The 24,924-nt window shown below is 46.4% G+C and overlaps 2 protein-coding genes across 2 annotated transcripts in view; one reads left to right on the forward strand and one right to left on the reverse strand.

Annotated features, from left to right (window-relative positions):
• The window catches only part of LOC144155117 (protein turtle homolog A-like), a 325,730-nt gene that overhangs the window by 267,851 nt on the left and 32,955 nt on the right, over window positions 1–24,924 (reverse strand). The window lies entirely within an intron of this gene.
• Window positions 1–24,924, forward strand: part of LOC144155118 (endochitinase-like) — a 129,172-nt gene that overhangs the window by 9,559 nt on the left and 94,689 nt on the right. The window contains exon 2 of the mRNA XM_077686371.1: window positions 10,841–10,981. Coding sequence (XP_077542497.1) covers window positions 10,895–10,981 — 87 coding nt within the window. The 5' untranslated portion in view covers window positions 10,841–10,894. The remainder of the gene's footprint in view (window positions 1–10,840; window positions 10,982–24,924) is intronic.

Here is a 24,924-nt window from a genome sequence, read left to right on the forward strand (position 1 = left end):
GAGATTGGTTTTTTGTATAAATTGAATTCTTGATCAATAAATTTCAGTTGAGAGCCAGCGCTCGTCTGGTGTTCCTTTCTTTTGTATCTTGTCGTTCGCGCTGTACTACACCATGACCCTATACCAACTTCCCCAACTAGCCACTTTACTACCTCCGTTAGTGCCACATCTGTAGATTACCGGCCAGGTTACATTTTCTTGAAACCTCAGGCACTTACAGTCGCACGTCTTCACAAAAAAAAAACCCTCTTTGGGGACAATCACATTGGGCTACTGCACATTTCAGCGGCAGTTGAAGTTACTATTGATTTAAAATGTAGGTCCATAGATTGCGAGCCATTGGAATCATACAGAAGAGCTATTAAAGGGGTCCTGAAATACCTTCCGCCGATGCATGGATGTACATGTACCCAAATAAAGCAATGTATTTGCAGTCTCCTGCCGCAAGAATTTTGTTAAAGCGATGAGTATTAGCTGAGAAATCGTGAATCAAAAACCGCGCATTATCGTCGCTCCGCGTTTCCTCCTCCTTTCGACTTACTCTCCGCTGTTGACGGCGCGCGAGCCTTGCCTCCCATGATGCTGCGCTCCGCAGCGGTGACGTACTTCCGCTATTGCGCTGCTCAGACTGTCGTCTGCTACGGGCAAGCTTTGTTGACACCATGAATCCCGCACTCCGCTCAAGGCTGGAAAAGCGAACGAAAAATGGCAAAGGCTGCTGCACCCCGGGGATCCTTTCCCCCGGGGTGCTCCAGCCTCGCCCGATCGGGGCTGGCTGGAGCGCCCCACGGAAGTGACGTCACCTGTTTTTTGTTATTATTTTTTGGATTTGGTCGCCGTCGTTGATCGCCGAAACTAGTACGAGGTACCATGCCGGCCTGCAAAGCGGCCGTGCCGGCACTCATGTTTAGGTCGGCTGTGCTTTTCATTGTTTACGATGAAAAGCACGCGCTTTTTGTACACGCCGTAAGCGCAGGCTGATAACTCTCCTTCTTGGTACATCGGCTGTCGTTCGGTACGTGTTGTATTATCTACGGCGCACCTGCGGGCAAGGCAAAACCACTCCGAGTGGAGGATTCGGAGGATTGTGTTGCACGTTTGAATTCGCCGGCTTTTGTAACCGCACTTCTTTCTTTCTTTTTATTTTGGAAGGTGTGTGCGCACCCCATATCACGCCATCAGGTTTGATCTGCTGTGGCTCAATAGGGAAGAATGGTTCTGTGTCCTCAAACGTGGGCACTGGCTGAAGACTCTGCCGGCTGCTTGCGCTCCCATTTAGATCATAGAATCTGTGGCTTTTGTGGGGAGAAGAATAGGCCAAAGGAATACCTTTGAAGGCCCTCATTTGACAAGAGCTAGTTCTCTTGCGTCTAGATTACTGGTGCCCAGTGCACTTGATCTTCCACTCTGGTGCACTGTAGTACGCGCCGCTGAACAGCGTTTTTGTCCGTATAGTTTTGGCGCAGCAGCCTGAAATGTTTTGAAACCTCACCATACTTTCTGTGCATAAAAAGACCAGCAGGTGCCTTATTTTGGGGAGTGAAATCAGCACAGCTGGGAAAAAAGAGGCCTGAATTATATTAGATGTGACAAACAAATCATGTTCGAAGTAAACGCGTGTTAATATGCCTCTTTTCGTCGTGCCTACAACTCTGTATATTTGGTCATGTTGTACCACCTTTTCCGAGCTTCCAAAGTTACAAGGTACACTACAAGTACTGATCACAATTAAAGTGTCAAAAAATTTGGCTTCTGGCACAAGCACAACTTTGCCACCCTTGTTACTGATGGCCTGGAAAGAATCACGCCGAAGCAGGAAGCACGTACTTCATTTCACCAACTTCACACACCGTTGTAAAAATTGTGCTGGTAACTAATAAACAGCGAGAGCACAGCGCTGTACACGCTGGTAAGGGCAGCAAATGTAGCGGCAATATAGTCTTCCACATAAACTGTGCCCACAGCTCCTGTCAACACCAAATTGATTAAAGCGTTGTTGCACATAATTTGTATACAAACGTCATGTAAGTAGTGCGCATGTTGCTTCTTGTCATAGCAGCAGCTGTCCAACAGTCTACCACTGCAAGTGATGAAGAACCGGCCAACCATGTGACGTTTGTTGTCCAAAAAGAAAGAAGCATACAAGCCTTCGTTTTCTGACAAGCAGACTGGATGCTCATCACGCTGAAGTTCCCCAGCAGTCGGAGCTGTGTGTGCGCATCCGTTTACGCGTATGCGTGCTGCCACGTGCACCTGCAGCTGGCAGCACGTGGCAGCAAGGTTCCATTCTGCCAAGGTGCCGGTTTAGCGCCGTAGTGAGAGGATTTGGCTGCTGCTCTGGCGAAATGAGTTCAAGTACACCAGTCCATACAGCGGTGGCCCCGCCGACGCCACGTATATGTACGGTCAGTTTTCGCGTTTGATATGTTACACCTTCGTCTTTAAAACTGGCGAAACTTGCACTAAGTGACGCAAGGCGAGCTGGACGATTTCTTTTTAGATCGTCTTGAAGCACTGAATGACACACCACCACGTATTGCGAAATTTGTTTATTTACGTGTTCCGTCGTCGCTTCTCACTGTGGCAGTAGTAGTCATCGTCATATAAGGTCTCTAAAATTATCGTCATATCCATCTTCCGCATGCATGACTGGCTGACCCGGATTGCTTTGTCCGCAGGCTTTCCCATTCCTCCTAAAGTGAAATGCGTCGGCACGCGGTAGAACCGGCTTCGCGAGCTGGGCGTCTGCGAGGTGTCTTGTGCTCATCCTTGTGGCGCAGACGTACGTGACTGTTTTCCTGGTATTTTTCCGAGCACCACGGGCAAGCCAGGTTGATGCCGCACGCTCATCGCAAAACGCGTGCACACGTGCTGGGTAAACGGCGGGAGTAACTATGACATGATTTTTTCTGATGACGCCGCACACATTACGGCCAGCAACGTATGGCGGCTGGTCGTAATTACTATTAATTTTATAATGGGCACAATAGCAGTATTGTCGTAAAAAAACTGCAGCTAAATTATAAATCCTAATTGTTGTATGCTAGTGACATGTTGCAAGAAAATCGGAAATGTAATAGTTATATCCCTTCGCTCACCAGCTGTACAAGTTGTACCTGCCCCATGAACCTTCAAATGCTGATTAGTCTCATGGCCAACACATGAGCCATACATGCTCAACTGTTCCCAAAAGGACTAAGCAAACACACAATCTCCAAGAAAACACATCCGGCATTGGGAAGAAACATTTAAAATTGGCTCACTTTATTTGACCAACAACCAGTACATTTTGCTTTTATAGCCCACAAAAGACCATCGCCAGCACTGCATTATGGCTGAAGAACTTTTCTGCAGTTGGCTTTGGCAACAAGCAGAAAGCACCATTATGAACTGGAAACACATATGACAAGCCACAGCTTTTACCAGCCCATTGGTTGCACTGGGTGTCAAGAGATAAAAAGGAAGAACCAGCAAAAATGCTTTAATGTATTTAATGTATGCACAATTATCAAACATTAATTCAGAGTGTAGAAAAACATCCCTTCCAGCATGTTCGGCTGATCAACCCATTTGTGACAGACTTATCGAAGTGAAGGCAAGAACGAGTCCGTGGCAGGATTTCGATGTGGGCTTTAAGAACTGTAGGCTGTCTGCAGTCATAATTACTATTGTGCGCCAAACACCCTAGTACACTGAGTGCAGTGAACTTCAGCAATGAAAGTAGTCATAAGAAATTTTTATCGTATGGTGACCGTTGCGAATCCTATTAAACCGTTACAAGCACCTGGCATGCTGGCAAGAGAGAGGTAGAGATAGTAAAAGATTTCTGAAAGGAGAAGAGGCCAGCCTGAGAAACTGAACTTGGGCCTGCTACTTAAATCCCACCGGGGCAAGGAAGGTACTGAATACTGAGGGTATGAGAAATGACAGTGAAATCAACCAATGAACTTTGTACACTTAAAGCATGTATGGGGCGCAGAAACAGACTAATCACTGCATAATTCGCATAACTTATTTACCGACCATAAAAAAAAGTTCCGCAGTTTGTGAAATTTCACCACATAGACCCAAGAGTCCCGACAGGACAAGCAGCGATTTGACAGCTCGATCTTGCTTCTTCGTGTCAGCCCACGTGCCAAAAATCTTTCGTTCAGACAGAGGGTAAGCATTCAAGCGTAGTAAGGCTGCTTCAAGGTCTTTTCACCCACTAGTATACCTTGGTCAAAAACTATGCAAATGATCAATTGTCTCTGTACAGCCTTACACAGAAGGCAGTCTGGGCTGTCCTCGCGTCCGATTGTGTGCAGATACTTTCAGGTCAATGCTACTTTAAGCCGCAGCCTGTGTAACAAGGTTTCATTGAGGGGCATGAGCGAGCCAGAACCTTTGCTCGGGATCAGTCCTGGGGAGCTGTTCCTGTCAATTCTGTGGGTCAGACCAATGCAAGGCAGCAGCTTGTGCACGGGCTCTGTAGAGTATTGCATTGCTATCTTGTCTTATGATGTGTGTAGCCAAAACAGTGTATATCCTTTAGCCGGCACAAGGCAGCATTTCCTTCACAGAAAATTAGTTCTATAATTGTAATTATACTAGCTAGTTTCTAATAATTTTTTCAAACAAAGAGCACGACTACAAAGTGTAACAAATGGAAGGTACAGCAACGACTTCCAGCTAGTGCCTTGTTTGAAACGTATGACCCATATAAATACCATGCGAACATCAACATAGCAAAAACAGCACGACGCCATGCTGCAACTTTTCTGCTACGACCCCCATGAGCACTGCCAGTTTTCATGTCCGCAACCTCGTTAAACTCGGTTTCCCCTTGAGAACATGATTTTAGTGCTAAAGATGACAGACACACTTTACTGGTGCTTGCATCTATCAATCAAACACCAGCAAACGTCAGTTAATTTGAAATGATACGGGGTAAACTTGGAAGCTGGCACAACTAGGTGGGATGGGAGTGGCAACAAAAATCTGTGCACAATACAGCCCTGTTGCGGCATTTTTCAGCACGGCGACAGTTGTCACACTGCCCTTGTTAACCTATATTCGAATCTCCTGATACTATGGAGAGACTTGTTACATTGGTGGCACACTGGAATTACCACTGTGTTGAACCATGGAGCCTGCCAGTTGCCATTCGAGTATGCGAGTCTGCCGATGGAAATTTTTTCTGGCGACTGTTGCACTGCCCTGCAGTGCTTCATGAATTATTTCCTGCTGGCACAGCCATTCCATTCCACGCAGACAAACAAAATGCGCACAGGCCGCATGCAACAGGCATGTGTTTGTGTTGTTGTGTGGGAAGCAGGTTTGCCAACGGGTACCAGTCGGCTGCGCAGTAGCACCCAATGTATGCTTAGATGCAGATATACCTAGCGGGTCCACCTTGGTTCATTCCACGGAGGCAAAAGCAACGCTTTCTCATGTTTCTCTGATGGTGCTTTTCAATGGCCTCAACTTTGTATTGCATTAAACAACGAGACAGTAATATTTTATGGATTTGCGAGCAGAAGGATGTTAGGGCTTCAACCCCGTGAGAGCCGTTCTTAGTCCAAATGCACTGAAACCCACAAGCGCCGTCACAGTCGCCCACCCCGGACTTTCACTACCACCTTCACCATCGCTACAGTTACATCTGGATTTTTTTAATTATTAGTAACGATTAATTATTAACAGTGACTCTACATGGCTAGTCAGTGAGTGGAAGTGGTTTGGTTTGTTGGGTAAAAATCAGAACAGACTGCTTTCACTATATGTTGTGAAGTGGGCGTGACAGTGACCCTGGCTCGTCAGTGAGCAGAAGTGGTTTTGCCGGTTGGGTAAAAATCAAGCATGACTGCGTTGAGGGGCAGACGAAGAGTGTGGAGCACGTCAGACATACTTTTAGCCTGTGCGATCAGTGTACGTGCTTTGTGCCATTGAGAAATTTAGCAGGTATATCCCGTGTATTGTTTTTTACAAGTTTGTCCGACATAAGCGTTAAATCATTCATTCCTTTTAAAAGCAACACGAAGCCAGCAGGTGAGAAAGAAAAAGGTATGCTAGTAATACTAAAGGAAATTCAGGCTATTAGCAATGGTTCAGAACGACATGCAAACAATCTTTGCTAGCATGCACAGTAGTTGACGAAATACTGCAGGGTAACAGTAGCACGTGCACACGTGATTACAAAGAGGGTTATGGCATATACAGGTAAGTGTGTAAGGTTGATTTAGTGCTAATATGCTGCGTGCACACGTAAATAAAAATACCCTGCAAAAAAAGATGAACAAGGCAACTGAGGTTAGAGCAAATAGAAACAACAACTACGCAGAGTCACCTATATGGTATGCTTAGAATGTAGATATAACAGTTCAACACAGCACGTAGCATCTGTTATTGCTGAAGCCACTGACGCATCACCTAGCCTGTCATAAATGGGCACGATCACGTACGTTTGGCGACATCGTAAATTTTGGAGCACACGAACACAACACACACGGAAAATGCCACGACAGATATCCGGCGCATTTTTTGGCCACGCTTGTAACGACAGGGATCACGGCAAATTGAAGCGAACGAACGAAAACTCGCTGTCACTGCGACGCACCATTGCTAGCTGATGGGGCTCTAGATTATTCACGTATACACTCCTGCAGCGACACGAATCTGGACACTTGCAAGTCGAGTACGGAGCAGTATCAAATTTGCCTCGCGTGTGATACCGACACAACACCGTGTATAACAATGACTGTGATGATAGCATCGATGACTGCGGCGCCAGCAGCTTCACACAAACAAACCTCTGGAAAACTATGACGCACATCGGTCACGTTTTGAAGGCAACACGGTGCTTCGTACTTTACTGCACATTTTGGGGCAACATTTGCTTCTGATACGTACGTATTTGATATGAAAACATTGCGCTCTGCGCAAGCGCTGACCAGCACTTCGCGTTGCTGCCACGAATAGTCATCGGACTTTGAAGACTGTGAATTACTGCAGAAGATACAAGCGCGGTGACACAGGCTTGGAGCTGAACACCTCATATGAAACGAAAACACAGCGCAGCACCGCACCATTCGTGAGCGACTCCACACAACGCCGACGCTCGTAACATTCTTGCTTGCCTCGGCACCGCGCGAAGCCGGAATATTTGAAATAGGCCAACGGAACAAACTCGGAACAGACAAGCCCGTACTAGAGTGAACTCTACCCGTACGTATGCCAATACGGGGCCAAAATTCGCTCTTCGATGGAATTCGGCCTCTTCTCCATGCCGCTCGTCCGTAGGTCATCCGTAAAACCCGTGGTAAATCTATAAAAAGTGCTTTGTTTACACAACTACTTCCACGCGAGTGTCAAAGGCAATAACAAACTCGAGTTTCGCAGAGAAAAATATAATGCAAACATCTACAAAGCATGTTCATGACGTCATGGTGACTAGGTGACGTCATATTAAAAAACAATAAACTCAGGCTAAAAATAAATCTTGATACTGTAATATTAGTGTGTCACTGCCAAAAATATATGCAATATTATTGAAGTAATTGCAATGTAATGCAATTACGCAATTTTTTTGTTGACGTACGTCACTTCCGTGGGGCGCAGCAGCCAGTTCGGGGGGAATCGGCTCGGAAGCCCCGGGTTGCAGCAGACGCAGCCACGAAAAATCTGGCCGCATGTGTGCGGCGGCCTGGCCTTGCCCTTTCGCGGTGTACGTTGCTGGCGGCACATGACTTTTTATCGGCGGCGAACTCGCAGCCGCACGGGGAGGGTCGTGCGCTCGTTCCCTTGATGCACCGCGCACTGTTTATCCAAAAAGCGCCGTATCAGATGTGGCCCCGCTGGTGCCGCGTCTTATTTTGCGGCGGTGGTAATTCCTGCCGGCGGCATGTGAAAAAGTCATATTAAACCGATACAGAACCCGTGCACAAAACGCTTGAATCATGTGACCAGTTCAGCTTGGGGCGACGCATGGTGGAGAGCGGCAACGTTGGCAAAACCTGCTCCGCCGCGGCTCTGAGCTTTCTAGCTCTGGAGCGAGCGCCATTTCTTTGACAATCTCAAACATCGGTTGCCTTGGCAACAAGGCACAAACCACTCCAGAAGTCAGTTACGGTTGCGTGATCCCGGTTCAGCTCGGGGCCCCACCTCGCGACATGTGGGCACTACAGGCGTACCACTCACTCCCACTGGGAAGGACGATATGCGTTTGGCATTACAGGAGGCGATGGTGTGTGTGTTGTGGACGCCTTTGTTTCGCGATGAAATGCGACGTTGTGCTTCTGCGGGTGGATAGTGCTTCCCATGGTCTGGATTATCTTTCTCGAGCGACGTTCGACTCAACCTCGCATGGGGTATGTGCAGTGTGCGTGGGTAAAAGCCATCGGCTTGTGCGCCAGAGTTAAGTGACTTGCTGTTCGTCCCCGCAAACCGCGCGCGAGGTGAGTACCGAATTTACGACGGGCAGGAGGCAACCCATCCTCTGTCAATCGTGGTTCAGACTTTCAACGCATGTTGTGACGTTGTGTTCGTTAGAAACGCATCTCTGGATTGTTTTGAAGTTGAATAAATTGTATGCGTCAAACCCGGGCATTCAGCTCAGGGCGTTCTCTGCGATTGCACGAAAGAAGTGCCACGGGGCTTCAACGCTTTCTTTATGGAACGTACTCAGGTAAGAGAATATCCATGTCGTGTTATGGCCCTTTTGCATTCAATACAAACGGTTAAGCGTTTGTTTTACACTTGTTTCGTTTGTCGTAAAATGCCCAAGCACTCCGGCACTCCGCTGGCAGATCAGCCGGCGAGCCGACGCTGAGCAGACGACTCATCTCTTCGCCGGAAGTGCGTGAAAAAGCCGCCCAATAGCAGGATGTCTTGCTCATGACGAACATCTGGGAATCGATGATGTAGACATGTGAAGATGGCGGCGTCCAAAAACACGAAGGGAAGGGCGAGAAAAAAACGACAAACTTTGCAACAAAAGTGTGAGCTTTCCGCTGCGCGTAAAAGAGTAATAGTTGGCACAGAGGACGTTGACGGCCCAATCTAACGGTTGCGCTAGTTCATTTAGTGTGCTCAAAATGCCTTTCAGGGCCCCTTTAAGTGTGGTGTCCCTCAAGGGAGTATACTTGGACCACTACTTTTTAACCTTAATGTCTATGATATTATGTGCATTGACCATAACGCTAAATTTATTATATACGCGGATTATGCCAGTTTTTTTTTCTCTGGACGTAAGTTATCTGAAACGTTCGACAACGCAAATGCTGCTTTGCGCTATTTACTTCAATGGAGCAATGCATCTTTACTGGTAATTAATTCAAAGAAAACTAGGGCAATTCTCTTTCGCCCAAAGAACAAAACAGTCGGTACTTTACCTAACACCATTCTTGGTGGTAACAGTATTGAAATTGTTCCATCCATAAAAGGCCTTGGTGTGACTCTACATGAAAAAATTCTCTGGGACGTCCATATTGAGAATCTAGTTAAGAAGCTCGCTAAGATTGTCGGTATACTGACTTGTGTTCGTTCTCAGTTGCAACAGGCTGTGAAACAAGGGATTTATAATTGTTTATTTCACTCTTGCATTTCGTACTGCCACCTGGAGTGGGGAGGGACTACATTTTCAAACATTTTACGGTTGCATAGGTTACAGAAAAAAGCTTTCCGTATGATTGCGAACACTCCATATTATGCCCAAACACAGCCCCTTTTTGCCTCATTAAATATTGTACCTGTCACCAAATTGTACAGCACGCTGCCGGAGTGTCGCTTTAAAAAAGACTAAAGGGTCAAACCGTTTTTTTTTTTTGTCTCAACCTCCAAATTAATGCACTGAGACAAACCATACCCAACAAAAAGTCACGGCTCCTAGCAAGGGCCTTGTGTGCGCACAAATTATGGACGGCAAATGCTTCGTTTTCAAATTCCAATACTATTGAACAGGTTGTATCAGGAAGAGTTACCAAGACAGCCTGCTGCGTAGTTCAGTGGCTAAGGTGTTGTGCTGCTGAGCACAAGGTCGCGGGTTCGATTCTCGGCCGCGGCGGCCGCTTTTCTGATGGAGGAGAAAAGCAAAAACGCCAGTGTGTACGAGATTTCGGCGCACGTTAAAGATGCTCAGGTGGTTAAAGTTAATCCGGAGCCCTCCACTACGGCGCACCTCATCGCCTGATTTGCGTCAGCACGCTAGACCCTGCAATCAATCAGTTACCATGACTGGCTGGTTTCTTGTATGCTTCTCTGTGTTTTCATATATCATGTCATGTTATTGTCACCGTTGACAAGCGGTGAAATGTATTACGGGACTATGCATATTATGTGGAATTTCGGCGACGAACTGTGATATTTTGTTCTTTTGGCGTCTAGTACCACTGCATGTCGAACTTGGGTGGGCATTCCCCGTCAAGCCTATTGTTGGCTTTTTTGAATATACCCCTGGCATGCATCATTCGATGTTGAAATAAATATCTTGTATCTTGTATCTTGTAAATTGACGGCAAGTGGAAGTTGACTTTAATATATTAGTGGCCGTGACTGCCCGAGCACCGCTTTTATGCGGCTGTGAGGCGCGATTGCAAGCGCAGGGGTGAATTCTCTGAGCCGCCGCTTGGTGTTTGGCGCGTGCCGTTCGGTAATTCGGTAATTTGGCTTGGTGTTTGGCGTGCGCCGTTCGGTAACCGTTCGGTCACACGCGATTGATCTCATGCGGAAACAAGCGAATAGCACACCCTCATTGATCAGTTCAGATGCCGTAACAAATGGCAGGGACCTAGCAGAAAGTTGTTTTAAAGAGAAGCTTTCTTTGCGTCTTCCCCCTCACCCCCCCCCCCCCCCTTCGTCACAGGCGCTGCTCCTGCTGTGGTCTTCCTCCGACGCGAGTTTCTTGCGGCGCCTCCAGATGTCCGTCGCTTCCGCGCTTCGTGGCCCTCGCATTCGCCGCTGCAGCGTTTCAAATATACTGCCAGGCGTCTCGCAGCCCTGCCGGGTGAGTAGTCGCTGCCAGCCAACAGAGAGGCCGAGCTCATTCTCGCTGACGCCATGTGGGTGGTGCGTGCGTTGCACGAGTCAATTGTGGAGATAGGAGGTCGGCGGACTCACTCATGCGTCCACTTACTCAAACTCATTTGGGCTCAGACTCACGCGTGAGTTTGGGTTGATTGAGCGCGAGGCTAGTGTGGCATCGTGAGTTCGAGCCCAAGTGATCCCGAGTCAATTTCAGCCCGACTGAGTTTGAGTACCCTGAGACCAAATGTGTATTGAGTCCATTTTAAAAGTTTTAGGCCCATTTTGAGTTCTGAGCACATTTCGAGTTTTGAGTCCATTTCAGTACTGAGTTCATTTTGGGCTTTGCATACATTTGACTTCTGAGTTCATTTCGAGTCCATTTTGAGTTGTGAGCCCGAGTGAGTTTTGAGTACATTTAGAGTTCTGAGCCCGAAGGAGTTTTGAGTTTTCGTTGCGCTCGCTGTGAGTTTGAGATTAGGGGAGCGTAGATGAGTTGCTAAGCATTGTACCTGCTTGAGCACCAGTGAGAGCTGATTCCAAAATTAAAGTTGTGAGTGTGTATAGTCGATCCAACTTTGCCGAGGTGAGCTAATGATAGTAGTTGTGATACATTTCATAATTTGCATATTGCGCTGGGGCGATGGGATTTTTTTAAGCGAAGCTTTTTACTTCTACCCCCCCCCCCCCCCCCCCCCCCCCCTGAGTGGATGAACGCCCTCCGCGTCCCCGCAGACGCTCAAATGCCATGCGCTTTTCCCCATATTTGGAGCTTGCCTCGCTCATGCCTGTGTCGTAAAAAGCGTGTTCGCACCAGGCCAAGGGTCTGCTGATTCTGGCCTGTGCCCACTGCCCGCAAGCAGTCTGTGCTTGTGGCAACAGCATGCCAACGAGAACTCGCTAGCGTGTCAGTGTCAGCCTGCGCGCGTTCTGTGAACTTGTTCGTGGAGCAGTGAACGTTACGACCCAGAAATAGGTGAACTCAGAAATGAAAACATCTGCCGAAAACAAAAAAGTCAACTTATCAAAAAGAAGAATCTACCCTCGGGGATTTGACCTCGTCACTTGCAAAACACTTGCAACGAAGAATTGTAGCGCTTCAGACCACTGGGCCACGGGGAGAAGTCTGCTATAAGGTATATAAGGTATATAAGGTAAGGTGTATAAGGTATATAAGGTATATAATGTAAGGTGTATAAGGTATATAAGGTATATAAGGTAAGGTGTATAAGGTATATAAGGTATATAAGGTATATAATGTATAATCAGTTTACACTTTTATTTAGTTTTGGCATTTCAAGCAGCTTATGTGACTATTTGTTGTACTGCGCTCGTGCAGTAAGCGTCGCCCAAGTTTCCACAATATCTCCCTTCTAGCAATTGCATTTCTTAGACGGAAAAGCGTTCGCAGATGCGTAGTCATGCTGCTGACCGCTGTGCTTGTTCGCCCAGCGCAAAAAAGTGCTTCCCGCACCCTAGTTTTACGCTGTACGGTAAAAATATCAGTTGATTTTATTTCCTTAGTACCTGTATTGACTTCGCTGACTCTTCTCCCGCCTTCAAGTGGCCTTAGATTTTCCTACTGGCTTACCAGTCAGCGAAGCGTCGCATGTGCGCTTGTGCAGCGCTTGTATGAAGCGACCTTGACTTGGAGCTTGATACAGTGTACAAAGTAATAAAGTAAAGAAAGGCACGTTCTTTCATTCAGAAACGTGTCCTGGGTTAGAATTCAAGGATTGGGTTAGAATTCGAGGAGATGCCGCTAAAGCATTCGGGGCATCATATTGAAGCTTTCAACTAGGGTACTCACGTGAAACAAATCATTCGCCCTGGTTATAGTCATGAGAGAGTCATGGTTACTCAGATTAGGCTAAAATTCCAAATGATGCTGCTAGGGTGTGTTAGGTATCAAATTAAAGGTTTACATGAGGGGAATCACTTGGGACAATATACAAAAATGCTTCTTATTTATAGTTGTGAGATAGTCATGGTGAGTCATAGATTAGGTTAAACTTCAAAGTGATGCCACTGGGGTGTGTTGGGTATCAACTTAAAGGTATCGATGAGGGAAATCGCCGGGAATAAACAAAGAAATGCGCCCTGCTTTTCGTCGTGACATAGCCATGGCTAGTCAATGATTGGGTGATGTGGGGTATAAAAAAATATGTCTCGGTGAAGGAAGGTGAATTGGGGGCAATCATCGGAAATAATGGCACTGAATAATGACCAGTTAAGTAAAAAAAGCCTTATCCGGTGCCCCATAGATATAATTGTGCTCGTGAATGATGCTCGTGGCACGCCATCTTGAAAGCGTGGTTGGTTCAACACATTGCAGCTCTCAAGGCAAGTCAACAAGCGGGCGTTCCCATGAAACAGCTTAGTAACTAATGGGATGATATATTTTGCAGTTCATAAGGTGTCAGTTACGCCTATGAATGGCTGGCTTGATCATGCACTGCGTTCACTAGGCGCAGGGTGTGCCGCTAATGTAGCACGCTATATTCTAGACTGATCTGCCCCCTCCTAATGCTTTTCTGTTGTGTTACGTAAAAGTAATACAAACGGCCCCACTTGACCAGATATGCATCAGCTGTGGAATGAAAAAAAAAACATATGTGGAAAAGAAAAAGAAGCGCGTATGCCCAACACAATAGGCGTTGCCATGTTCCTTGATATTTTCACTTCGTTTTTTTTTTCGTCGACAAGGCGGTGTGCTCATGTGTTTACTGCAAATGCGAACCTCCCAAGTGTTAAGCCCCATATCCGGCTTGGGATAGCTGTTGAGAAGCGCCCATCACACATTATCTACGCACCGAAGCGGAGCGTATAGTACGATCGAAATTCACGCAAGCTGTAGATATTGCATCCCGTAATTACCCACTTTTGCATAGCAGCGCTTGTATATAAAAAGTAAGACTGCTGCGCATGTCAAATAGGTATATCAAATTGAGATTTTAATGGGCCGAAGCTGCCACTGGCCAATCAGGAGCTTCATAGCGGAGGGATATGTATAAACTTTGACTACATGGCTATCGTTAACGTGCGCTAATATCTCGACGCACGGGTGTTTTCGCTTTTTGCCTCCATTAGAAAAGCAGCCACGCACCCCGCCTGTGATCGAGCCCGCCTGGTTTGGTTCAGCCCCACAATGCCTTAACACTACTTCACCGCGGCAGAACGCAAACTGTTCGCATTGCTAATGGTCACAGGGTATCTAAAGTAATTTATACCTATATATCTGCTCCATTGATGTCTTTTCAAATCCACTGATACCATTACAAACTCATAAAACAAGATATTCTACCTATGTATATCAGGGGTACGAAAAAACTTGATTGTCAGATTTTCAAGCTGTTTGCAAGCGCACATGTTGCTGTTTTCATGCGCCCAACTTTATAGGAGTGGAGGGCTTCAGCCGTTTGAAATGCTACCGGCTACGCAAGAAGTATTGGTCACAGTTAGATGAAATAACCAACTACGTGAGGTTAGCATGCACCATTCATAATCATCATCACACGCAGCTTCAACATCAGCGGCGCGTTTCTTCGGTGCGGGAGACGGGCCACGCGCCAGAGAACACCGCTCTGCTGGTCGCAACCTACGGGCACTCCTTGGTTCACAGGCCCAAGTTGCCATTGAGTTGCATATGCAGTTGTATGTAGGCGGTGCCAGATTGCCTAATCGGCCTCCTACAAAAGAAAAAAGAACAAAAGCACCCCGCTTATTTCCATATTTAACCAAACCAAAAATTCTGTTTCTGCAGCCCTCAGAGGGGGTGTGCATAAATTCCGATGTCACACAATGTTAGCCGACGGCAGGAGGAACTTAACGTATTGCATGCCTCTATATGCACGTCTATATGCACGTATTGCATGCCTCAGGAATAAGAGACATTTACCGGGCATTATTTGCCTTCCCCTCTACACCTTACAACAATTACAGCCATAACTATGTCGTAAATAAATACACGCAAATTTTCCGTTCATTTAATTTTTCCCAGCCTGCCTACATGTCCTTGGACAAACTTTAGAATTCATGAACACATCAGCCTGATGGAGCAGAAAATGCATAAACTTTTGCACAATTGCTGACTTATACCGGTGCACTCATACGCTGTTCTTATGTTTTTGCATGCGAGACTTGCCGATAAGCAGCAAATGGGGATACTTTTTGGCTATGTTCGAATACCTCGTGGAGCTTGTTTTTTGACTGAATATTTTTTACTTACGTTGTATCTTGTCAGCAATAATTCACATTTACACTATTATAACGAATAAATTTGTTAACTTTGACAATCAGGTGTTCTTGTGGAGGTACAGGACGTTGCATGGTTGCTGCTATGTGGTATTTTCCCAAGAATGCTTTCACGTAAACAATAATTATTGATTAGATATCCTTATCCGTACCAGGTTAGTATGCATGCGGCAGTGGTTTACCTCTGATTCGGGTGATATCGCTCCATGACTACAAAGTACAATAGCAATACAAAAGTCTTAAAACAAGAGTGCGGTTGTTAAATACATCTATTCTTTCCAAAAATTCCACTTTCGATAGATACCCGGAGCGCAAATGGAGAAGAAACACAACACCGCCTGTCGTGTGCAAAGATGTGCGCTTCCTTTAGTTTCAGCGTTGTGATTTTATGTCACACCTTATTAATGTTCGATGCACAGAGCCGTTTAAATATTTTACGTACTTTATGCGGAAAGTACTACAAAGATGCAAGATCAACCTTAAGTAATGGAAAAAAATGGAAAAAAAAAAGGAAAACCTAAGGGCTACATCAAGTCCCGTCTGGCATTTTTTTCTGTACTTTCTTTGAACCGACAAATGAGCATGCCCGGCCACGTGACCTGAAATGCTAGTTCAAGCGAAGCCGTAGAGAATTTGTCCACTGGCCTTGGCACAGGAGTTCCATTGGTGGCGCTGTAATCGGAAATAGAGTTCCGTCACGACCTTGGCGCGAACGGGAGCAGAGCGTACGGCAAAAATGGGGACGTACGTACATTCATGGCGCTGAGGTCCTCCAGAACTGAAGTCACGAACTTCTAGGAACTTATACTATATTAATTCATTTTCATTATAAACACGAGGTATGCACTGCTCGAAGCAAAAAACGTTTCTTACTCACGTATGTGCGTGCCACCCTCATCATTATGACCTACCGCTACCAGCGGGGCATTATCGGCTGTGCCATGAAATGTTCTTTGCCAAGGACATCACTTGGTCGCCAAAGATGCGACACTTGAAGGAAAAGCTCAAAGCTTATGCATCGATCTTCCGCGTGATCCTCGGCAGCGTTGGAGGATGCCCAATTGCGTCTCTCACGAGGCTGTACAACGTACTTACGTACTTTGCAATGTACTTTTTTCAGTGACGCATGCGTGCCCTTTAACATCTTTAAAAAGCTAACACGCGGCCTCCAAAGATATACATTAGCCTTTGGTACCCTTATGGTTTGCAGGCGCCTCTCTCAACTGTTTTTTGCAAGCAAGAGCTGCACCATGATCGCCTGTGGTTTGTGGCCACGGCATTCGAACACCCGCTGGCATCTGCCTTGGTCGCTGCTATTTTGCCGCCAGTGTACCAGAGCTCACGAAAGTTTACGAAGCCACCATGGCAATTTCCCTCGTGAAAATTGTGCTTACAGTTCGCGACATCAAAAGCAAAGCTGCATGACCACACGCTTCTGAGAAATTGTTGACCTCAGTGCATATCACCATTACTCAACGCAATTACGTTCCCACATTTGCGGGCGGCAGCTCAGTGTGCTGTGACCGGCAACGACGAAACCTAGCGAGCTGCTGCTTCCGCGAATCGTGACTCCTTCTTTACCCCAGCGGATTTCGCAAGGCGAGAAGGAGCAGCTTTGCCTCTTGGGTTACGCTTTGCTGTCGACTGATGCGAGCAAAACCTGCGTGCCGCTGCATACAACCGATCCGGACTGCAGATTCCGGATGTCAAACGGCCAGTGTTAGCGTGATGAAGGCGTTCTGTATCGGAGCAGGGTCAATGTGGTAAACACGAAGCATTTTTTTAAGCATCGGCATGCTTCCTCACCCCTATACCCGACCTGTTTGTTCAGTTCGGGAGGGAGGACCTCAAACCTCAAACACATTTCCTGCTCGTGTCCTCGTTTCCAATTTGAGCAAAACACCATGAGGGTTTCTCCAAACCTATCCTTGTCCGTCCTGATATATCTACGGGAACTTCTTGGCCCATGGGAGTCTTAACGAACGGATATCATGTAATAGAGCGAAGTAACCATTGCTTAGGGACACTGAACTAAACAGGATACATTGAAAATACCGTGTTTGCACGATTAGAACACGCCCACGATTGTAACGCGTAGGTAAGTTTACGTAAAAAAATTAACAAAAAAAAATTTGACGACGATTCTGCGCGCAGATGTAAAAGACATGACACCACGTACTTGTCAGAAGACATTTTATTTCACGCACGCAACTGTGGCAGCGAAAATCTCCTGTGCTTTATATACTTGCCTATCCAGCTCCTTCTGGTACTAAAACTGGAACGGCTAACATTGAAGGTGTTTGCGATTGCAAGTGGCTCGACCTTCATAATTTTCGCTTGATTTCGGTTTTGAGCCCGATTGTAAACGCGCAGACAAATTTTATTGCTAGTTTTAGCAAAAAGAAAGGTGTGTGTTACAATTGTAAAAATGTGGTACTCGATCATATGATTGCTTCATCGAATCGTGCGTGTGCGTTTTGCGTATATGTACATGTGTGTATAATTGTGAGCGCATGGAAAAACTTGTCAGTCGGGTGGCCAGTATGGCTGACCTGACCGGTTCAATAGAAAGGTCGGTCTCTCTCTCTCTCTCTCTCTCTCTCTCTCTCTCTCTCTCTCTCTCTCTCTCTCTCTCTCTCTCTCTCTCTCTCTCTCTCTCTCTCTCTCGGTGGATGTGCTGCAGCGATGCTGCTTTCCGCCTTTAGCGATAGCCCAGCAGCCTTCGAGTCCTTCCCGACGCATGCCTTTTAAATCGGGAACGACATAAAAGTCTTGGAATATTAGCTGTTTGTTTCTTTCTAAACCGTTTGCGACAGCTGCGAAGTACGCGATTTACCATAATGGGCCGGCTCAATTCTAGGCCCAATGCCACATTTCTCAAGCAAGCGACTTTTGTCCAGCAAGCAAGCAATGCGGGCTAGCTTGCGGGCAGCAGGCAATAGTTGACTCATACACTTATGCTAGGCAGCAGTGGACATGTGTAGCAGATGGGAATGACACCGACCGAGTCCCAACAGGAACCGCGTCACACGTGATCGTCCGCTATATACGTTCAACCACCAAAAGCGAAGACGCCCACCGAACTTGCGTCGCGCCTTCGCACAGCAAAGTGTCACGGAAAAAGCAAACACAGCCACTTTCATACACGCTCATGCAGTTGTTCGATTCTTTGCACTATATTTCACGGCCGAATCCACAAGCGGCTTAAAACCAAAAGCCAGCCGCATTCACCGCATCATCTTAATTCGGGAACATAAGCTTCTGAGGGAAAGGAAAGGGCAAACCGAGCTGACCGAGAACTCACAAACCGTGCAGCACCCAAGTCCAAGTCCTTCCAGCCCCTTCCCAATGACTTCGGAGAAAGGGTCAAGCTCAAAAGAGAATTTCTAGTCTCTCCCCCAAGCCTAACAAAATTTTCGCTGCCACAGAAGCTCGAAAACTGGTGACAGATTCAAACGAACACCTTCCCCAGGAAAACCAAAGCTAGCCCAGATGCCCCCCCCCCCCCCCCCTACCGTTCTCCAAATTACGGCAAGAAATACAAAAGCGTGGAAAACTATCTAGATTATTTTACAAAACCTGGGGCTGCCGCATCATATGGCTCTCAGCACTCAACACCACAAGCACTTTCGAGCTATGGAAGGCAGCTTTAAATAGCTCTGAAGCAGCTAGGGGTTCGGACGGAGTTGATTGTTGGAACCTGAAGGAGAGCGGAAGTACCCTAGACCCGTAGCCAAATCTCAACCACTCCTTTCCTAAATAAATGTTCTCTTTACCTCCCTCGAAGCTGCGTGTACTGTTAGTTTCGCAAGATATGTGCTCAGATTTTCCTGTTCCATTCTAGCACATATTGCTGAAATACTAAAGATGTCCTACATCTGTATTGGCCCGTTTGTCTTTGCGGTACAGCAGCTGTTTTCGCTTCTGTTTTACATTCGCCGGCGCCTTGCCTCCTCCCAACCGTCCAAAGAAGCGTCCCAGCCCGCCTGTATTGCGCAGCGAATGGGGTCCATTAGACGAAACACCACGACACATTTTCTGAAAAACATAATATAGCAATAATACCGCCTTTATTGGAACACTGAGCTGATTTGTAAGCATTGTGGGATTATTTGCGCAAATTGTAGTCGGGAGTTGGTTGATTGATTCACTGTAGGGTTTAACGCGCCGTTGCAACGCAGGCCATGAGGCGCACCTTAGTGGAGGGCTCCGGTTTAATTTTGACCACCTGGGGATCGTTAACGTGCACAGAAATCACGTACACACGGGCGTTTTTGCTTTTCGCCTCCATTTGAAAACCGCCCGCCGCGGCCAGGAAACAAACCCGCGTCCTCGTGTTCAGCAGCACAACGCCTTAGCCACTGAGCCACCGCGACGGGTTGTATGTAGTTGGGAGCCCCTATGCTTCGACCACTTTCGGTGCGCTTACGCGACTTTATGTAGTAGAAAAAAACTGTGGTTGATTCCCGTGTCATAGGAATCGGTAAAACACAAAAGTGAAATGTTCAGCGAAATCTGCAGCTGAGCACGATTTGCGAGTCAGCGGCTGTCTTGTGCTGTCGGCTGTCGGTAAGCTTGGCGAGCGACGTCCTGCTGGCGGGTCGCTTCGGCGAACGTGAACTGGCGTCATTTCCGTGACGGATATGACGTTAGTTAAATCTTGGTGTATCCCAGCATAAAACACTTTCGTGTTAAAATATAAAACCCTAAAACGAACAACCCTAAGTATAACCAGAGTCCTTCAATGCTTTACTGGTCACGAAACTGCTCCGTAACTCAATGGGAGAGCTTCATATGCTGCATTTGGCCACCGCGCGGTGGCGCCACCCTCTCACTGAGGTCACTCCTCGGGCGGCGTTGCGCTGGCTCGAACGGTGGAGCCGCGGCGAGTTGTGTTTGTTTTGTGCGGGAAAAAAAATGTAACGTGCATATCGCGCTCTTGTGATGCGACTTAAGTAGTGCAACGACGATGCCGAACATGTGTTGCGTCCCGGGATGTCGTTCCTTGTACAACGATACCACAGAAAATGTTTCCTTGTTCTGTTGACCGAGCGACGGGCAGCTGTGTGAGAAATGGAGGGGTGCCATTCCAAGGCAAGCAACGGAAGATTTCAGCTTCGATTATAAGTGTGCGACAGTGTGTGGAAATGCACTGTGTGTGAGAATGGAAAAAGCAATGTACCCTATTGAGAGCATCGTGGGCCTAGAATTATACAAGGCTAACTTAAAGCCGGAATTTTGTCATATCAGTCAGGTTGTAGCGGTGCTTCATTACCTGTTTGCAAACTTGTATTACCTTGCGCTCAGGCTCGCGTGTAAAAAAGCTTTGGGACATCCTTGTGCTTTTACTTTTCATATTTCCGCGAATTATCCCTTAGGGTTCGTTTTCTTTGTTTTGTAAACGCGCGTGGCCGATTCCGGTTTCTTATCTGGCGTTTCAACCGGAGCGCCCGTTTGCGCTTTTTGTCGTACGTCCCATCGGGCAATATTGTTTGATATGGAAAGGGTGCCACCTTGTCGCTAACTTGATTTTTTGTTTCTTCGACAATGTTCTCGATCCTATTTCCATGGATCTGAACTTAATAACGTTCCAAGAGTAATGCATGCATAGCAAACGCCGCACAACTCACTTTATCGACGTTCATCTGTTCACGTCACACTGCGGACTGCTTCTTAGACGTTTGTGTTTCATTCTAGACTTTTGTAGTGCAGGAGATCGCTAGCTCGCTGCGTTCAGAAAAGCTTTGCGTCGTTCTTTGCTACGTGGCAATATTCTGTTTCCTCCGTGTGCTGCACATCGCAGCGCGAAAAAATAAATTTTTGTACGCTGGACCACGGTCTTTTGTCTCCCTTTGTAACATAGAAATTTTTTTGTTGCGTGTGATAAAATCAGTTTCATTGTTCTTTTTTCGCTTCCTGTTTTTGCAAAGATTGCAAAGCGTGGAAGCAGAAAGACACATGGAGTAACATATATCTCTTCGTGTTTTGATCCTTCGCGTTTCTGCAGCGTTTTTAGATGTTCTCAAGTATGTACCCACTCATCGAAACGACAATACTGTTGGGCTATCTCTTTTAGCGTTCTGTGCATTACAGAACAATCAACGGATTCATTAAGCGTAGTCTGAACGACGCGTACTTGGTTTCTTTTAGTTTTTTATTGTATTATCGATAGGCCCGCAGCAGTCCGTCACTACACAGCTACCGTATGTGTGGTATTTATAACTTTGCTTTAAGAAAAGAAGCAATATAGATTTAAAAATCCGTAAACACGACGGCGCAGCGCTTGTGCCAGAGCACACAGAAGCCGTTGCCGTTCGCGGCCGAAGTCTACGGTAACTTATTTCGAAAAATAAAACCCCATTGAAGGCAGGTGTTAAACACAATTACTGGACTATTCATCGCTAACTACTACGAAAAAAACACACTTAATCAGCGCGCAGACACCAAAAGCAGCGAGCGTTTGCACGCCAAGAGCTGGCAAATACGCCACACGCGCGGCGGCTGGATGACCTTCGTGCGGCGGTGGCGCCTGTAGTGGCGCGCGCGGTCCCTATATGAAGCGAACGCCGAAGTTTCGTGACCAGTAAAGCATTGAAGTACTCTGGTATAACCTATTCTTTAGGCCTAAAGGTTGCTTCCCCGCAAGAAGACCGTTTGTGCAGGCATGCACCCTTTACAGTAACAAAAGCTTGATGTGGGCGAGTTGGTACATACTGCTAAAAATTAATCGGCGCTAAAACAGGGACGAGAGGAACACGTATCATATGGCCGTGTTGTGAGTTACGTGTTCCTCTCGTCCCTATTTTAGCGCCGATTAATTTTTAACCCTTTACAGGCCGCTTGCTTCGTTGTACTGGCGTCATTACCGTGAGTTATATGACTTCATTGAAATCTGTGTATCCCGGAATAAAGCACTTTCATGTTAAAATCAATTCGAAAGTGTTGTCCTCATCTATGCATCCTCCTGGCCGATTTCCTATGGCGTTTCGTATGACGCTCACTCCACAAGGCTTGGCTTGACTGCGCTACTGCGTGGCTCGCCGACCCTCCGACAGAGTCAGGCGGCCGGCCGCCGGCGGGTCGTCGCAATTCATTCACTCAATTAAAACTAAGCCACGAAACTATTTGTGCCTATAAGAATGGGGCTTTAGTTTGTTAATTTGTACACTGTATCAAGGTTAGTAAAGTCTATACAGTCAAAGTATAGACACACAAGTGCACATGCAACGCTTCACTGACTGGTACGCTGGTAGAACATCTAAGGCCAATTAAAGGCGGGAAAGGAGCCAGCGAAGTTAATATAGGTAATAAGGAATTAAAATGCACCACAACTTTTATTGTAAAGTGTAAAACCAAGGTATGCGAAGCACGTCTTTGCGCTGGGTGATGTAGCAGAGCGGTCACAGCATGACCGCATATCTGCGATCGCGCTTCCTGCCTAAGAAATGCAGTCGCTAGAGATCAGATATTCGTGGGAATTTGGGGGACGCTTACTGCACAAGCATTATTAAAGAAATAGTCATCTAAGCTACTGAGAATGCTGCAACTAAAAACATAGTAAAAAGGATATACGATATATACTTTAAATTTCCATTACCGAAACCGCTTAAATATTGATTGGTTGTGTGATGTTGAGTGCAATGTCAGAAACAGGTAGTAAAAACAAAACAAAAAAAAAAAAAAGGCTACGGCCGCGTTTTCTGAAGCACTTGGTCCAGTGCATCGCAGTTAGAAAGTTGGAATCGCCCGATAGCGCTTGGTTTGTTTGTTTCTATTTCTTTGTACTTACGTAATGTTTTCTATTCTGAATTCAACACTTCGCACTGCAACCTTCATTGCCCCATGAGCGAGTTGCATACTGCATGCAGATTGACGCTAACGCATTGGCGAGTTCTCGTTGGCGCAGTTGACGAATAAAGACAGGCTCACAAGAGTATTTGAGTAAAAAAATAGAATGTGCGCAGGCACAATAGCGCAAGACGTGCACGAAGTTCTGCATTGCGTTATTGTACCTGCGAAGATTCTCTTTTTCACTCAAACCCTATGCCTCGCCCCTTCATTCGTCAAACTTGCACATCAGATCCCGCTGGTTCATCCTTCTGGAGTTTTGCCGTGCAGCCGACCTACTGCGAATTCTTAAGGAATTGCAAACAAAAGCTAAAAATCTTTCTGATCCGCCTCTTCTTCGAAAAAAACGTAACATTTGGCTGCTAGAAATATTTTTTAGCACGTTCAAATATAGTTAAGCTGGGTACTTTAGCAAAAGTAGTATTCACTGTTTTAAAACCAAGGTCATTCCATTCGAAGATGAAAATACAGTTCTCTGGACAGTAATGGAAGGATTTGCTTGTAGCAACCGGCAAAAACACTCGTTTAATGTACCTACTATTCAACCAATTATATCGCGTTTAGCAGTTAAAATTGATGTGTAAGTATGTTATTTCGTATCAACCTGGCTGAGATTTAAATAGCAGTTTGAAAACAGCGCTCACCAGTGGTGAACACCAATCTTCTCCTGTAGGGGGGCGCTTGCAGGCAGGGGTCGGTGGACTCACTCATGAGTCCACTCAGCCAGACTCATTTGGACTCAAAGTCACGCGTGAGTTTGAGTTTGAGTGAGTGCGAGGCTGGTGTGGCATGGTGAGTTTGAGCTTGAGCGAGTTTAAGCCGAGTGAGCCAGAGTTATATTGAGTGCCCCTGAGGCCGAGTGAGTTCTGAGTCCATTCTGAGTTCTGCGTAAATATTGAGTTTTGAGTCTGTTTTCCGCGCCAACTTTGCCGAGGTATGCTTGCAGGTCAGTGATGCGGGTCCAGCGACCGGTAATAAACCGCTGCTTGTTAGCAGGTTAGAGAGAGGAAAGATTACTACTGGAAAAAACTGGTTGTCATGCCTCAAATCCCCCGAGTAACGCTCGGATTGATTCTCCTTTTTTTATTGTTGATCTAAACTAAAATTAAAATTTCCGTAATGGTGATGTATTTTGCCACGGTCGGATGACCTCACCTATCGGCAGCTTCCACGATTTTGCCACCACGTGGCAAAATCGTGGAAGCCTCCTGCGGGTTCCATAATTCTGAAGTGGCTCGATTACAACATTGACACACATTGTACCCTCCCCCCCTCCTCACATACACACGCACAAAGGGGGGGGGGGGTAATCAGAGGAACAGGAGGTACCGACTTTTGATCAGAAGATGAAAGTCGCGGACCGAAGCAGCTCTGAACCGTACGTCGAAGAGGATAGAAAAGCAACTTTTTTTTTTTTTTTTACCTATGCATCCCCTGGCGCTCTCCCGGCGGCACTCAAGAGTAGCGTCCAAGGGCTTTCAACGAGCGCCGTGGAAATTTGAGGACCGCTTAGAGTTTACAAGGACTTAAAATTCCGATCAAAGGCCGCGTCCAAAGATTTCTGTAACGAGATTTTAATGTCCTTGGAATGAAGCAAGCAAAAAAAAATTTCCTCGTTTACTTATTTTTCTTGTGATAAATTTGACCGTCGTTCTATACGCCCTGTTTGATAACTTTACCAGTGACACGGCCAAGAGATACAAAATTTATGTTCCTGAGCACTTCTGGCTTACACATGTGGTGGTAGACCCAATAATTGGGCTCGTTAATTAGCACATACTCATCCCTCCTCCGAAAGTCCGGGTGTCCTGCCATTGATCTGTG

This window comes from Haemaphysalis longicornis, unplaced genomic scaffold (genome assembly GCF_048455015.1).
Source record: "Haemaphysalis longicornis isolate Haplotype H1 unplaced genomic scaffold, Haemaphysalis longicornis Haplotype H1 scaffold_1, whole genome shotgun sequence".
Classification (NCBI taxonomy): Eukaryota; Metazoa; Arthropoda; class Arachnida; order Ixodida; family Ixodidae; genus Haemaphysalis; species Haemaphysalis longicornis.